The sequence below is a fragment of the Argentina silus genome, assembly GCF_951799395.1.
Source record: "Argentina silus genome assembly, chromosome: 7".
NCBI classification, from domain to species: Eukaryota; Metazoa; Chordata; class Actinopteri; order Argentiniformes; family Argentinidae; genus Argentina; species Argentina silus.
The window spans coordinates 10072361-10088158 of record NC_139661.1 but is presented as its reverse complement, the minus strand read 5'-3'; the positions used below and the strand labels follow the sequence as shown (position 1 = coordinate 10088158).

General features: G+C 41.7%; 3 protein-coding genes across 5 annotated transcripts in view; all 3 read right to left on the bottom strand.

Annotated features, from left to right (window-relative positions):
• Positions 1 to 2476: 2476 nt before the first annotated feature.
• entpd4 (ectonucleoside triphosphate diphosphohydrolase 4) lies at positions 2477 to 8583 on the bottom strand. Of its 2 annotated transcripts, none has more exons than XM_083673428.1 (13): positions 8482 to 8583; positions 7869 to 7980; positions 7509 to 7703; positions 7108 to 7313; positions 6770 to 6920; positions 6504 to 6607; positions 6329 to 6388; positions 5989 to 6143; positions 5147 to 5313; positions 4668 to 4992; positions 4421 to 4506; positions 4167 to 4328; positions 2477 to 4059 (listed from the first exon to the last, which is right to left on the bottom strand). In XM_083673428.1, the coding sequence occupies exons 2-13, from the start codon at positions 7874 to 7876 to the stop codon at positions 3825 to 3827; spliced, it is 1854 nt and encodes a 617-aa protein (XP_083529554.1). In that variant the 5' UTR covers positions 7877 to 7980; positions 8482 to 8583; the 3' UTR covers positions 2477 to 3824. The 2 variants fall into 2 exon arrangements, with proteins under 2 accessions (XP_083529554.1, XP_083529555.1); XM_083673429.1 differs by having other exon boundaries at positions 6013 to 6143.
• A 259-nt stretch (positions 8584 to 8842) lies between these two features.
• On the bottom strand, positions 8843 to 12047 carry chmp7 (charged multivesicular body protein 7). 2 transcript variants are annotated; one of them, XM_083673077.1, is made up of 11 exons: positions 11955 to 12047; positions 11444 to 11734; positions 11193 to 11364; positions 10909 to 11094; positions 10593 to 10726; positions 10323 to 10371; positions 10107 to 10226; positions 9883 to 9981; positions 9747 to 9804; positions 9391 to 9627; positions 8843 to 9288 (listed from the first exon to the last, which is right to left on the bottom strand). In XM_083673077.1, exons 2-11 carry the CDS (start codon positions 11725 to 11727, stop codon positions 9233 to 9235), a joined length of 1395 nt encoding a protein of 464 aa, XP_083529203.1. In that variant the 5' UTR covers positions 11728 to 11734; positions 11955 to 12047; the 3' UTR covers positions 8843 to 9232. The 2 variants fall into 2 exon arrangements, with proteins under 2 accessions (XP_083529203.1, XP_083529204.1); XM_083673078.1 differs by lacking the exon at positions 11955 to 12047 and having other exon boundaries at positions 9391 to 9624; positions 11444 to 11941.
• A 1818-nt stretch (positions 12048 to 13865) lies between these two features.
• Positions 13866 to 15798, bottom strand: part of lgi3 (leucine-rich repeat LGI family, member 3) — a gene marked incomplete at both ends in the record, with an annotated part of 6119 nt that continues 4186 nt past the window's right edge. The window contains 7 exon segments of the mRNA XM_083673142.1: positions 13866 to 14595; positions 14733 to 14823; positions 14986 to 15150; positions 15244 to 15290; positions 15292 to 15375; positions 15508 to 15579; positions 15689 to 15760. Of these exon segments, the coding sequence (XP_083529268.1) occupies positions 13866 to 14595; positions 14733 to 14823; positions 14986 to 15150; positions 15244 to 15290; positions 15292 to 15375; positions 15508 to 15579; positions 15689 to 15760 (1261 nt within the window).

Sequence of the window (15798 nt, the reverse complement as noted above, 5' to 3'; positions counted from 1 at the left end):
AACAAGCTTTTCACCAAGGAGCAGCATATCAATCCTTTAGTTTCAGATTTGAGAATACCAGGGATTTAATGCTATGAACCAAACCAATAGTTAATCATTCAATATGTGCCTCGAGTCTTTCATAAGGTAACAAGTGGGAGACTCAAAAGAGAATCAAAACCTCTCAGTCACATGAAAACAACATGGGAAAAAGAGAACATTATTTTGTATGAAATTACAGTTAATTATTGGTACTTATGCATATCTTTGTAATAAGAACATGCTTTAACATTGACAAAAAAGACTGTGCTAGAATAAATAGCGTGATTTTTTTTTTTTGTGTGATCAACTATTTTTAGTTCATAGATCGTACAATAATTGAGAGCGAGGGATGTTGTACATGTCCATTGATTGCTCTCATTAGACTTATGTTTCCCCCCACATAGGGTAACATATTATATTGGAGAAGGCTTACAGGGAGAGAAAAATAAATGAAAAGACACTTTCTAATGCTGTGTTCATCTGACAGAGAGGTTTTGATTCTCTTTTGATTCCTAGGATTCTCTTTTAAGTCTCACACCAGTTACCCAATGAAAAACTCCAAGCAAATATTGAATGATTAACTGTTGGTTTGGTTCAAAGCATTACATCTCTGGTATTCCCAGAGAATCTGAAACTAAAGGATTCATATGCTGAAAAATACTGTAGCGTTATCACACACGCATGCTTGTTCAACAGCCAGTCATACATTTTTCTACATTACTACTCTCAATAATTTATAATCTGCCATTCTGTTGCTCTTTGTTATCCCTTGACTCATGTTGCAGACCAGAAGTTTAAATTACACCTTGAGATTGGATTGAGCCCCTAGGTGCCAACCTTTATTTGGCACAAGGACAAAATGTGCATTACTGTATGTTTTTTTTTCGTTTTTATTTTTTGCCATAGTCTCACATACGTAGGTGTAAAATCATCCCCTTATCAATCAGAAAATGTTATACATGCATTTGTGGGTGTGATATCAAAATGACAACAAAAAATAGCTTAGACATAGTGGAATAGCAGTGAAGATACTCAGTCAACTAATTAATGTATTGTCTATTCCTCTATTTAAACTCACACGAAATAAGGACCAGCATTGTCCACTGGTTGAAACATAAGCACCATACACTTTCCTCCACCTAACTTCATCACTCTTAACCCACAGCAATGTCAATAGAACTAAAGGATATGACCAATAGAGGGAGGATGACTCAGCACAGAGAGCACCATTTACCCGACACTGACAAAAGAAACAGGCCTAATACCCAGAGCCATAGGTTGTGCCTGCTAAGATGGGAATTTGACAAGGAATTGTCATATCATGCATTTTCTTAATTCAACTGGCTGGCAGAAAAGTAACTATTGCAATCTAAATAACAGTCTAATTTATAACAGTCTAATCTATTCTTTTGTCAATGACAATTTATGATTACAACAGGACATGAAAGGAAACTGTGTTGCCAAGACCACTGTATTGTGTGTGTGTGTTGGGCAGTAACACAATGCCATCTACTGGAGTCACAATTAGCTGCTGAGAGATCTTGCTATTATTGCTGTATGGTGCAGAGAATCATATTTACTGAGAGAAATACAGTGCACAATTAGTCACAGACACAGTATATGTTTCCACATGGGCATAGAAAGAGGGTTATTCTGTGACAGCAGTGTGGTAGAGGCCAGGAGGCCGGTAGGGTAAGAACTGGGCTAAACTATAACACATATAGACCATATACTGTACATCTAACAGCTACTGTCTCTGGAACTTTATAATTAATGACCACTTGTTATGCTCCTGTGTATCCTAAACAATCTGACCAGGTAATTATTGTTGTTTCAACTCTAGGCCTTTGTCAAAGTTTATAGTGAAAATGAATGAATCTATAAAATGCATTACATCTTGTTAATTGTAACCAGTTCAGTCTATTGTTTGCACATTATCCATTCTAAATTGCTATCTAACCTCACTTGGTTAAACAAAGTGACTTTGTTTAGAGTCATCCATCAGCAGCACTGTCTGGGGCAGGACTGAATTCTAACACAGGGGAGACAGGGAGTGGATTGAAAATAGCCCCCCACGGTGTGTCCCAAACCTCGCAACCCAGAGTCCCTGAGACTGGCCGGCTACAACAACGTGCCATCTAATGAGCGATGTGGGCTTGGTTGACATGGCCATTAGTGACTTCCCATGCTACTGGGGACTTGTAAACCCTGACTAGGGCTGCTGTAAATATACATGTGTTTGTTTGTTCAACCCTCATGGGTCACCAAAGGAGACCTTTTCAATCTATTGAACAATTTCCGTCTCTCCTCAAGCTAAGGACAACAGGGGCACACTATAAACAGAATGACAAACTATTATCAATTATTCTCTAGATTATAACATTTTGTTAAAAAAAAGACTAGCAGGTAGAGCAGTACTCCTCAGAAAAATAAAACATCAGTCAAAAACACTCAATCGATTCGATCTTTTTATTATTCAACAGCAATGAGATTGTTGAAATCTTTTCTGTGCAAACAGGAAATTGATCTCTGTACACTTTTATATAAATATGGCATAATGTGCTTACATAAATTATTCTCCTTACAGTAGTGATATCACAGCTTCTGAAAATGAAGCTTAGTGTGTTTGAGAGTATATGAAGGGACTCCAAATCAAACTGTTACTTGTACCCCATCACTTGACACCACTAAGATGAGGACAGCAGACAGGGTTTTACGCCACTGCAGTTCAAAACCCCCTGTGGAGTCAGCTGATGTGGATAGGAACACCTCTCCATAGTGATGAGACATAAATAAATATTGCACCATTGTAGCTTTGATAAACGCTACCTGTTCTGCAATAGAAAAAGGCAGAACTGAGGAAAAAAGACAAGTGAGAAGAAAAAAAAAGACTTGGTGTAAAGGCATCAACAACAGATCAACATCAAATAAAAGAAAACAGTGGTTTCTGAATACCTGTGGCGGTTGCATGTATCTTTCATCAACGATATATGCAAACAATCCACCAATACAAAAGCAGAGACAATCAAATAGAGTATGACACACTTTGAGTGCAAAGGAGCATACATACCGTCTTCTCGTCCCCCACATTCAATAAACACACATACTGACCATGCACCCAAAGGCAAACATAGAGGCTAGTGCAGACAAAAAAAAAAAAAAAAAAAAAAAACATGACTTGGAAATTAAATTACATCAAGATGTGTCAGAAAGCACAACATGAAATTCTACAAAGTACAGAACTGATACAATATGTCCCCTAACCATTAACTGTCCAGTTACTGACATTGTCCTTATAAACTTGTTATTATATACTTGCTATATTCTGGTCAAATGCTGTGCAGCGACAGAATATTTTCCCAAAACAACGCACTTTGTCTTTGACATCACTAATTAGGGGGTGTTGGGAGGCAGCTGCCATTCGAATGCTATGATGACTTGACCAACAATGTGTGGGAACACACAAACCTCAGACAAGGGCATTCACACTCTTTGTACCTTTGTACATGTCCAGCAACATAAAAAGGCAGATATTTTGATATCAACAAAAAATAAATTAACATGAAGACAAAATAATCTCATGGATTCAAGGCTGCAAACTCAGCATGCAAGATCTCCCATATCAGTATTGCCTTAGTGTCAGTGCTGTCTCTGTTATATCAATGTTCTTTGGATGACTATAAAAATCCAATAGTCTTCCAGGGCAGCTGAGACCTGTTATCATCATGACCAGCCAACAAATGAAGGCCTTATCATAGAGGTGCAAGCAGATGAACAGCGGAAGGGAGGAGAGACAGGCAAGTCTAGAGGATGATGGGGAGTGTAGTGGAGCCCAGGCCCTCCTCTAGCCACTGGACAGAGGAGGGGGTGCAGCGCTGCGTCGTGCGCCGATGGATGCGTCGGAGGCGTAGCAGGTAGAGCAGAATGGACAACAGCACAACCAGGAAGCAGGCCAGGAACAGGTAGTGGTTGTTGACAAAAGAGAAGCTGTGTCGCCAGTGAGAGTGCACTCCTTTCAGGCTCTCCTGCTGGATATCCCTGGGAGAGGCAAGTTAACACCATAAGTGCTGGGTTGAGAAAGAGAGAGGACCTACTTCTTAAGTTTCCAAACAGAAAACCTCTCCTAAGTGAATGTTGCCTCTTACCTCAAAGGCAGAAATCGGGTTCTGTAAAGGATGGCTCCCAGAGTCCACTGCACCTCTTTATCATAGACCAGTAGGGCAGTCCTAAGGTTTTTATAATCCGTTGGGAAGGAGAATCCTGAGTGGAACACCTCATACATCCAGGCTGATTTAAAACACTGGTACCTGCACACAAGACAAGTCGGTTAACATGCATTCTCACTGACAACAGCCCTTCACCATTAACCATCTTACTCAAATCTACTAGTGGGACGTACTTTAGCCTATGCATATCAGCATGGGAGGCATATAAGCCTGTGTTAAAGCGCTCCTTCAGAGTCCTCCACTGGGTGGCGCAGTAACTCTGCAGGGGAAGCACAAATGAAACACCTAACTGCAATAAAGTGATCTTCTCAATCTCATTTCCACAGTCTGATCCATTTACTGACATTTGGACAGACAAATGCATTTCACATGAGTCAGAGGCCTAGAATCAACATAAAAGAGGTGTGCTGGGTAGCTCACCTTGGCAGCACTGGCATACTTTGAAGAGTTATAATCCCCGCCCATGCGCAACACATCCTCTGTGCAGTAGTAGAATTCCGAAAATCCATAGAACTGGCTGTTGGAATAGTCAATAGGTGGCTGGTAGATGCCATTGAGGGAGGAGTGAGTCTCGTTGGTGTGGTTGAGGAAGGGTTGAAGCAGCTGCCTGCACTGATCAAAATCCCCTGTGCCACGCAGGTGCAGTTCCTGGGTGGCTGGCCCCACCACGTCCTGCAGGTCAGTAGGTAGACATGGGTCGAGGAAGGGGGCCTCTGCCGTCTCACCAACATGCTGACCTAGTAGCCTGGACAAAACACAACATACATCCCTCAATAACGACAAGCAAGGACAGCACTGAAAAAGTAAAAAGAGTACAATGTTTCAATTTAACATACATATCAAGTGAATGCCAGCAGAAATGGGACAGTAAAACTGTGGAATGTGCTGTAGGCTCTTACTTGTTTCGAGTGAGAGTATTTTTGACAATGCTTTCTTCATATCTTTGTCGAGCTGCATTGCCTCCAAAACCCAAGAAGGTGGACACATACACACGGTAAACATGCTCTGTGCGGTGCGCATCACAACCCAGGTTGAACTCTGCCAGTAAGCTCTTCGCCACCTCCTCCTACAACAACATTTAAAAATCAGCCAAGAAATGGTACTCTCACCATAAGCTATGTCTACTCTAAAATCTAACCCATCAGTTGATATGAATAAGTATGCTCATGGGTAGCCTTCAATACACAAATCAACAGGTTTAGTTTTTCATATTGAAAAACTTGCCACAGGAGGCACAGGAGACACATGTCCAAAGCTGAAGTTGAATTGTATCTGGTGTAAAACAAAAAGCATGAAAGGAGGGGGAGCATGCAAATCAATGGGTAATCAAGTCAATTGTAAATCATAGATTGATTCTGCAGGCTACTAAAAACAATTGAGCAGGACTAGAAAGCCTAACGGATTGCTTTTGTTGGAATCCATCATTAAAATCTAGTCATGGACTTAATATAATTGCCTATTATCTGCTACCTCCATTCAAGTTTCAATGTGACACACTTTTAGTACTCTAAAGCTTAAGGCCAAATCCTGCTATGAAGTCATGCAGCAGGCTTATCTTGACAGTAGACCTCCAATAGTCCACCCTGAGTGGGAAAGGACTTCCATCTCCAGAGGACAAACATGATGTATACTTGGTTAACCAGGATATGATAGAGGTAGAGGTGGGGGGGGGGGAGAAGAAAAGGGGTGAGTGATCAAACCAAAAAGAGAGCACAAAAAAGGAAATTGTTGTGGTAATAACCTGTTGTGGAGAAGCAAAGCTTACAGTTTTGGGCACTTCGTATGCGATCTGCGTGGAGACGCCACCCATATCCAGAACACCGGCTGTTCGTTTACGCACTAGCGCCTCCTGCTGGTCACCTCCGGGGACCTGCACCTCTACGACTGCCTCCCTGTCTGTAGAGAGGGTGGGGGAGGAAAGCCAGATCAATTTGCAGAAGGGAATGAGAAAGGAGGCGAATAAAGAAGTGTATCGGGTAAAAACAGGGAAAAGCAGGAATTAACTCTCACAAAAAAAGTCAAATGAATCTTCACATGAACAAATGTTCAGGTCCTGAAAATGAAATTCCATAGACACTCACCATTATCTACATGATTAAATCTTCCAAGGACAAAGTTGATTCCAATCCATGCATAGACACCTGTAAAACACAAGAATGGACAGGGTCATTAGTATCCCAGTACTTATACTGCTGTGTTTCCTATTCCCAACTGCTTCAACACAGAGCATGGTGACAGCTCAACAGGTTTGTTCACCTTCCTGCTTGCCAGAGATGACCTCCACATGGGAATCAGAGAATAAGAAGTTGAAATGGACAGGGATGTCAGTTCGTAGATCCTCCAGAAGTGCTTCCTGTTGACTGAAGACAAGCACACAAGCCATTAAGGTCATATTGGAAAGTAAATATTTGGAAGTCCCATCACAAGTATATTGAGAAATATTCTCATTTGTGGTAATACAACAGGAAAGACACATTTGTTGTGAAATCTGATGCATATCCTCAGATCTATGCCATCTGTACCTGTCAGGCAGCACCCTCATTCCAGCTGTGCACAGGATGTACAGAGGGGTCTCCTGGTGCTTGTTTTTGGGGATGTGCTGGGCAGCAAAGCTTAGAAGGGGAAGGATGTAATCACTGGCTTTCTCCGGTGTTGTGGCTAGTTCGGATATACCTATGAAAAACAACCCCACAAAAGTATAGGATCATTGTTCCATCTTGGACAAACATGTTGAGTTGGTAGCTACCCATCCCAGTCTTGTTCAAATGGACAGCTTTGTTAAACTTGAGAAGTGATAAGACCAATGAACCTATGACTGTTCACTACACACACCTGTCATCAGTCACTAGGTACATCTCACCTGGCTTGATCTTCATAACCACTGGCTTCCTGTGCTGGTCTCTCATCTGTCGGATGTCAAGCAGGTCATGGGGATTCCCATTGTGCCGGGGCCAACAGTACACAAACACCCTGGAGCCACTGCTGCCGCAGTCCACCACCAGACCGTAGTTCAAGTTGGGATTGCTGGTGTCAGTGGCCTCCACATCAGTGACTCTCGCCAAGTGTCTAGTGAATAGTTAAACAGAAAAAGGGTAATCAGAGGCTTTTAATACTACAATTCAGCCCTAACCTTATTCAAAGTCTTGACAGGAATATAAGGCACGCACACAATCAGGTAATACATGCATCCTCTCTGACGAGTTAAAATATCAGTAAAAAGGGAATTGTCCATCTTCAAATGGCCTGCTGCTAGAGTTTCACCTGTGGAAGTGGCTGTCCTTTCTGATCCAGCTGTCCTGACCATTTCCTGTTACCAGCAACAGGTAAAGGAGTCCCAACAGTCCCACCAGCAGGCCAATGAACATCAGCTGTCGGAATGAAGGTAGCAGGAGACGGGGAAGAACCAGGGGTGATAGACTGAAGTGCCAGGAGGCTGGGAAAAGGCATGAGCTAATCCTGCAAGGACAAGAGCAACCTTGGTCATATGGACAGACACTACAACTTCCTATTGAGGCACATCAGGCTTAGGCTAATGTCACTCATGTAACCAGGACCACCAACCCTAACCCAACAACACACTCTAAGACCCTCTGATCAAGTCTAACACCTGTGTCAGCCTACCTTCCCATGATGTGGATTGTCCTTTTAGATCAGTGGATGGAAATCAGAAGGGAGACTGGAGATAGGGGGGTGTTGGCCCATTTCTGACATTACTCGTTCTGCTCATCATAACCTTTGCCAAATTAAAAACAATATAAGATTATACACGATGCTATCACTTGTTAGACAGCTTGATAACACAAGTCGATTAAAGAGTACGGACTGCATAGGATAAGAGAATATGGGACAACATACATGTGCGATTCAGTGCGTCTAATAATGCTGGTGACATCTAGCAGCTGACTAATGCCACGTAGTGTTGCATAATCATAACGGTTGTGTTTACATTACTGGACAAATGCTCATGTTTGTTGTTAGCTAGCCAGCAAGACAGCTAGCTACTTTTTTATATTTTGCGTTAGCCAACAGTACACATGGTCATTTCGTTAGCTAGTTTGACAGATGTTCTAGCATTGTGTGGCTAGCTAGCTAGCTAGGTAGGTAGGTAGGTCGCTAGATTAGATAGCAGACAAGTTAGCCAGCACCAAGCTCATGTTAGCGCAAAAAAATTAGTCAAATGAGTTAGCTACATTAGCTTTATATACGGTGCATTTAAACCCCAAGTAGTACTTACCATTTAGTTCCAAAACACTTACTTAGCTACATAAAATGTTTGAACTACTGTAGCTAACACCACTGTAGCTTTTGCTAGCTAGTCACACCAAAAATGTCACCAAACACACAGCCACTGGTTTGGTGGTAGTGACGTGGAACAGTAATTCAGGTGCGGTGGTTTTTCCTCCCTGCGCTCTCCGGCGGATATCACCGGCGGTTAGCTGGCTTCTATACAGTCACTTTGTGTAAAGCAGTATAGTTGGTGATACTAGTTAAGACAAGTTAAATCTACGATGCAGACTCATTGATAATATATAATAACGTGTAGACTGCATCAAGGAATACCATAAAAACATCTCAAATTTTTGTAAATAGTTGTATTGTGCTATTGCCCATTCCAATTTTGTGACAGTCAATTGAAAGTTACTATCACAGTTGAAAAAAGGGACAGAAATGTTATAATAATTGCATTAAGTACATAATAACAAAATATGACAGTGACATATTTGTAAAACATATTCTGTATAAATGATTTTTTTCTGATACAACTCAGCTCTCACAAGCATGCATTAAAATTCAAACTTATGATGGCTATTTATAAATTATTTGGCATCATGATTCTTGTCTTTATTAAAGTGAAACTAACACTTAAAAGTACGTCCCTGATGACAGATTACAGAAATGAAAAAAAAAGACAGTTATTTTTTATCGCCTTAACCAGCCACTCTTTCAGGGTCTGGGCTCTGTTTCCATTCCTGTTGTTTCTGTTGTCACTGAGCAGGTTCAAACCTCTTCACTGACGAGGTATGGCCTTTTGGTTGAGAACCTAAAGGGAGGAGTAATAATGAGTGACCAACTGTTACTTCAAGAGCCTTTTTTGTGGCAGTAATTAACACATGGGGAAACAAAATGATAGGCATAGGCAGACCTGTATCGGTAAGGTTCAGGCGACTCAGTTCTTTGTCCAGTTCCTCATCTGTGATACTGAAGTGGTTTTGAGGTACCGAGGGCAAAGAGCTCAGCAGATCATCACTGGTGGTACCTGTACCCCTAACAGGTGAAAGAGGATGTGACGGGACTTCAGGTAAAGTGGAGGTCCCATCCAGCTGTGAGTCTTCCAATAAAGATTTCAGCTCTTCCTCCAACTCATCTGTATCTGCATCTGCTATAGAAACAGGTATAGGCTTGATCATTTGACATATTCAATCAATTAATTCATTTGATTATCCAGTTATAAGTTTTGCCAAATAGATGTACCGAATGATATAGGTCAGACTGACGTACCTGAGTTGAGCACTCCACCAGCCAAGGTTTGGTTCACTTCATCCTGAGTGTCACACAACTGGAATACAAAAATGGGTAGAAATTATATTTAGATTGATTAAAGACATTAAAGCTCAATATAGGGACAGAGTCTGACCTCTTGGATTTGATCTACAAGGCTCTCAGCTCGCTCCACTGTCACATCCTTCAGAGAGAGTCGTAAGGCAGCCACTCCAGCCTGATAGGCCTGCACAACCTAGAGAGGCACAGAGAGTGATACAAAGACAGAGACCTCAGTTATGTATAACTGAATATTGTAGAAGTGAACAACTAAAGGGCATTAGATCAATTGTCAACTGCGTGTACGCAACTCTCCCTTACCAGCCTGTCTGTCTGTGAGTTTGCTATTCTGTCCAGGATTCCTTTAATTGTTTCAAGTTGGGCATACAAGCCGTCTGCTCTCTTCTCTACCCTCTTTCGGCCTCTCAAACACCTCAGGGCCTGGGGGAAGGATGAGACCACACAAATAAACACAGTTTTCACAGAAAGGCTTTATGTGCTATGCCAAGCTATGCCACCAGAGGATTGTAAATCTACCTGAGATCTCTTCCCCTCCCGCAGCAGAACCCTTGCTTCTTCTCTGCACCTATACACAGATAACACAAGTTGGGACTTGAAAAGACCACATCAGCCCCCCCAAAATCTATCGGGACTTAAGATGTGGCATTTCACAATCAAAATGCAGAATGGAGACAATCCTCATGCCATCATCTTAAACCACTGTTTATGAGTTTCCTAATTTGTCAGAGTAGAGCTTAGAAACAATGTGAGGCAGGACAACATGATTAGTGAGATCAAAGGTCACACCTATCTGCCTCTTGCCCCAACACTTCCACCCTTTCTCCGAGCAGTCTCTCACTGCGCTGCAGCTGGTAAATGCCTAGGTCCACATCACAGACTGGAGACACACGATCCTGTCCTGGCTGAGAAAACTTAACAATCTGTGAAGACACACAAACAAAATCTTGTAGACCCCAGGTTGAGAACTGTTCAAGATGCACCACACTGGGGTAGTGGATTAACCCTCATGACAATGTGCTTGAAAGCTCTTAGTTAATGGGAGTAGTTACTATGCAGTAATACATTTGTTGATCCCATAAATGATTATCAGATGTAGCCTCACCTTCTCGCCTTCATGCAGTGACACTGTCACCTGCTTCTCCCTCTGCAGCTGTAGAAGAGCCATACACAGAGTAGTCTCGTCAACACAAACATGGGATGATAGTGTGCGAAGCTCCTGGAAGGACAGGAGAGAGCGGTTGGCCATCGGGGAGCTCCGGTACAGACTAAGCAATTCTTCTGCCTTCTCCTGGAAGAAACATACCGGTGCATAACATGAGATGTTAGTGTTTACAATAACTCTGCCAGGTGGCCATTAGTTAACCTCTTCAAAATCATTTAACACACCTTTAACAATTCGATAACAACAAACGACTCTTCCAGAGGAACCCGGTTGCTTCCCAGAAGAGTGGAAAAGGTCCATTTTAAAGGCTTCACCAGCAGCAGGCCTACACCCCAGGACAACCACCCAGGATCTACATTTGCTGCAAACTCTGACTCTCTTTGTACCTTGCCACACCTGCCGGGAAGACAGACAGTAAAGATAACGCATTCTGAGGAACTGTAGATACTCTGTTCACACTAGCAGACATGGTTACCTGGCCATGCACTGAATGACAGTGCCCAAACCCAAAGGCACAGTTCCTTTTCTCCGAAAAGTCTTGTTCAACTCTTGCAAGCTAACACACACAGTTCCTTGGCGCCTGCTGATTTGGGTGATGAGTGACGTCCAGAAATCAACTTTACTGTCCCAATCCGTTGTATTGACATCTCGGTTTTCTTTAAAATCAGAGAAAAGGAAATTCATCCGTTCATCGTCATCCCACTCTGGTGGTAACGTTCGTTCTGTAGACATGTTTTCTTCAACATCTGATGGAACCATTTGTATGCTGGCAAAAGACACAGATGAATAAATGAGACAGGACAAGGCAAGGGCTAGCTAGGTGGTTGTTGTAATGTAGGCTAGCCACCTTTAGCCCACTGTCTACCAACCTACTCGCGTAGACAATCTAGCGTCGTCATATATATCTAATTTATACACTAAGTTAGCGGAGCAAAACACAATGTTACTATCATGATGAAACGACAAATTAACCAAAGCCTGCTGACCTGTGTTGTGGTCGTCCACAACAATGCTGCGTTGTTTTGAAGTTTGCAAGTTGACTGGCTCTCAAAAACGTCAGCGTGGCGCTGTTTCTGCGCAGCGTGTCTTCACTCAGTGCTCGTTTGTTTTGGCGTTGCGCAGGAGGCAGGCATGATTTTGTTTCCAAAAAAAAGTCTGATTGACATTCTGTTCAACATAAGATAAATTAACAATCCATCATAATGATGATCAGAGACAGTCAGAAGTGGTGAGGTACACTTTAATAGTCTACTGAATATTTTATCAGTAACATTACCAAAGCAATTTCAAGCAGCTTCAGTTTTCAGGGCAAAACGACAACATTGACCCCTTACCACACCATTTCATGGCATGGTGAGGGACACAAACAAATGCATTCAGGAGTAAGCTACGTCATACAATCAGTTTATCTACCTAATAACACACTATGTGTTGAATGAAGCATATTTAAAGAATATAATATATTATAAATTGTTTGGATGTTTGGATCCCTTCCGACCCTGTAGGAAATGTGTAGCCTATGTGTGTAAAAAATAGTTAATTTAAAGATATGATGAACATTAATTTAAAGAGTAATTTGCTTGGCTATTTCTTTAGAAATACTTAGGCTTCCAAGTGAAAACAGTGAGAATACATTATTGCATTGTTATTCTATGGCCAATGCACATCAGGATATTGAATTATGTAGTTATTGCAAGTGTTTTTTTTTTTTTAGTTGGAGCATTGATGATGGATACATTTACACCTTAAAGCTACAAAACACACAGGTACAGGAGAATAACATAACATTGTGACATCCTATGGCCTAGAAGATACATAATCAACATGAAGATTCAAACTGCACAGTGATTTAGGCAACATTTTCAATTTGACACATTTTGTAATTGTAAAAATAGGCCTATAATCTGCAACAAAATGTGAGAGTTTGGCAATTAGTGTACAGGAATGAGGAGTGAATTCCTGCATTTTATTTTATTGTTAATGATTAGAAATCGAAATTAGGAGTCATCTCTGTTGGGAACTGACTTCCACAAATAGTAGAAGGCACATTACATACAATACATGCGCATTTGAATATGTGGTTACAAGAGCTTCACATTCAATCTTGAGTCCCTCTTGCTGATCAAACATTCATTTTGGGAAATCTGTACATGTTCAGATACATTCTACTAAGCACAACTATATTGGTATCAACAAGGAGAGAAACCTATTGTGTCTCAGTGAGTCACTTATGACAAAAGTAATTACCTGTGATACATATAAAACATCTATTGAGTAACAATTGTTCTATAAAAGATAATTTACTGTAAAGAGACCATTACGGCATGCAGATTACAGTTTATTGCTTAGCACAAAATCTCCTATCTAGCATTTCATTGAATTTCCATAATATCAAACTCTATTTGGTGTGAACAGCTATTTTCTTATTCATATGCACAAATACAGGATTTTTTTTAACAGTCTGACAATATAAAATAGTTCAGAAGATGCACATGCTTTTCACAGCGGTTGTCGATTAGTAGCTTTTTTTGTGACCATTAAGTTTGGCACCTCCCATAATGTTTGCCAAGAAACAGGTTATGGTAAATAGAGTAAGCAGTGATGTTGCATAGTGATTTGACACCTATTTATGATGGCAGATCCTATACAACATTTTATTGGTGTTCTGTTTTGTCATCATTGCATAAGGAACATTTCTTTGATTTTATTTAATCAATTCAAACCAGGGAAATCAGAGGATATATCATGCATTATCTATACCAATTTCCTGTTCCAACCCTCACTCTTGAAAAGTTAGCTTGCTAACAGACATTTAGTCACATGGCTTAAACATGTATTTTTTTTCAAACAGTACATATCAATAAATCGGAATCTGACTGATGTGTTCTTCCAGAGGGCTACTTAGCACTTAGATCCACCACCAGGTGCTGGTAGGCCAGGGTGTTGCCTTTGAAACTGGCAGCCAACAGGATGTCCTTGTTGTCCACTGACACCAAGCTGAAGGCCCGAGGTGCTCTCATGTTGAGCTCCTGGAAGGGTTGAAAGCGTTGGGTGAGGTCATCCCACAGATAGACTCTAGAGAAGGAGAAATCGCTCCCTAGCAGGAGGTACTGGCGGAGACCCACTGTGAAAGGATACACAGCCATTGAGCCACGTGAGGGAAGGGTTTGAATCTCAATAAAGCGTTGCCCCTCCCAGCGGAGTATCTTGGAGTCACCAATGAAGCGTGTGAGGCAGAGGTAGAGAACCTTGCGCACCCAGAAATGCTTGACCATTTGCACGTCAGCCAACTCAGTGATTTGGGAATAGAAGGCAAACTGGCGCTGGCTGCGGTTCCATTGATAGACCACAGGGGGCTGAGAGGCACTGGAGAGGATGAGCCGCTGCTTACCCTCTACATCCAGGAACTCCACATGGGTATCACGATGCCAAGGATGAAGAGACTGGTGGGAGTAGAAACCATTGCTGTTCCAGCGATAAATGCTCGTGGAGCCTGCCTTGGAACTGTCTGCTACTGCAAAGTACCACTCCCCATCCAGCTGGAAGGTCTCCACAAAGTTGGGCTTTCGCACACGAGTGGTGTCAATGTCCTGGATCTTCACGAATCGCTGTGGGTCCTCTTCCCATCTGCAGAGAAGGTGTCAGTCAGGACAACTATATCATCACAAACATCTAACCTTCACATTGCCTACTTTGAGGATTATGCAAATGAATATATAAATGACACTGAATAGCTCCAAACAAGGAGTTGAAAAAGGTCTCACTTGTAGATGTGGGATCCTCCAAAAAGTTGCGCCACAACCATGTAGAGAGTGTTGTTTATCACCACAGGCTTACAGTAGACAGCAGAGCGGGCTAAGAGAAACATATACACAATATACTTTTTAGCTTTCTTCAATGGGCTGAAGATGTCTTCAAAGATACCCTGTACTATCATACGGTCTACAGTTCAGTTTTTGGTGCATTGGTGGTTTTTGTGCCATAGTGACTTCTTTTTTTAGAAGGCACAGAACTTACATGTTATATTATGGTACCTTCGGAACACCATCTCCACATGATCCCATACATACAGTGTACAGAATCCTGAATCAGGCTGAGCGAAGGCCACATACTGATCATCATTGAATTCATAGGACTCCACAGACACAGACTGGAAAGGGAAGGTCTCATAAACTGCAAAGTCTACAGGGAGAGAAACAAGGATTATCAGCCTGTGCAGCAAGTGTCATGACATCCCCTGTAAATGCATTAATTTAAAAATGATTGGGGGCAAACCTGCGCTGATGCAGTTGAAGTCTCGTGGGGTGAGATCATGGATTCTGCGGCACCGAGGTGTTCGTTTTCTCCATCCAGTCCACCAGCCATTTAATTTTACAGTCACAGCGGAAAGAGTTACCCCGCAGGTCTCTGTGTAGAAATAGGGGGCAATTCAATCCATGTCACACTTATTAGAACAGCCTGTAGTTCCAATGTTCTATAGTATACCTCTTCTCTTTAGAAAGTAGGACCACATAATAAAATATAAAGATGCCTACTTACAAGTCTGTCAAAATATCAAGATGTTTGAAGAGTTCCCGTGGAAGGAGCTGCAGATTATTGTTTGACAGAGATCTATAAAAAAACATAGTTAAATATGTCATAATGTGCCCATGCATACCATAAATAGTAACACAAACTCATTTCCTTCTGTTGTCTTTTTTCAGAAATAAGAGATACTCACAAATGGGTCAGGGATTTCAGTCCTCTGAAGGTATGCTTTGACAGAGCTTGAATGTCATTATTCTCTATGAACCTGGCAGACAGACAGAGAGAGAGAGAGCAAAGGAGAGA

Excerpts from the sequence above, each read along its gene's own strand:
- entpd4 (XM_083673428.1), bottom strand. Across the intron at positions 6,144-6,328 it reads ATTTAATCATGTAGATAATG|ACAGGGAGGCAGTCGTAGAG; the intron begins GTGAGTGTCTAT and ends CCCTCTCTACAG. Across the intron at positions 4,507-4,667 it reads AGTATGCCAGTGCTGCCAAG|AGTTACTGCGCCACCCAGTG; the intron begins GTGAGCTACCCA and ends CTTCCCCTGCAG.
- chmp7 (XM_083673077.1), bottom strand. The coding sequence starts at position 11,727 with ATGGTTCCATCAGATGTTGAAGAAAACATGTCTACAGAACGAACGTTA. Across the intron at positions 9,982-10,106 it reads ACTCACAGACAGACAGGCTG|GTTGTGCAGGCCTATCAGGC; the intron begins GTAAGGGAGAGT and ends GTGCCTCTCTAG. Across the intron at positions 9,628-9,746 it reads TGGTGGAGTGCTCAACTCAG|CAGATGCAGATACAGATGAG; the intron begins GTACGTCAGTCT and ends CTGTTTCTATAG.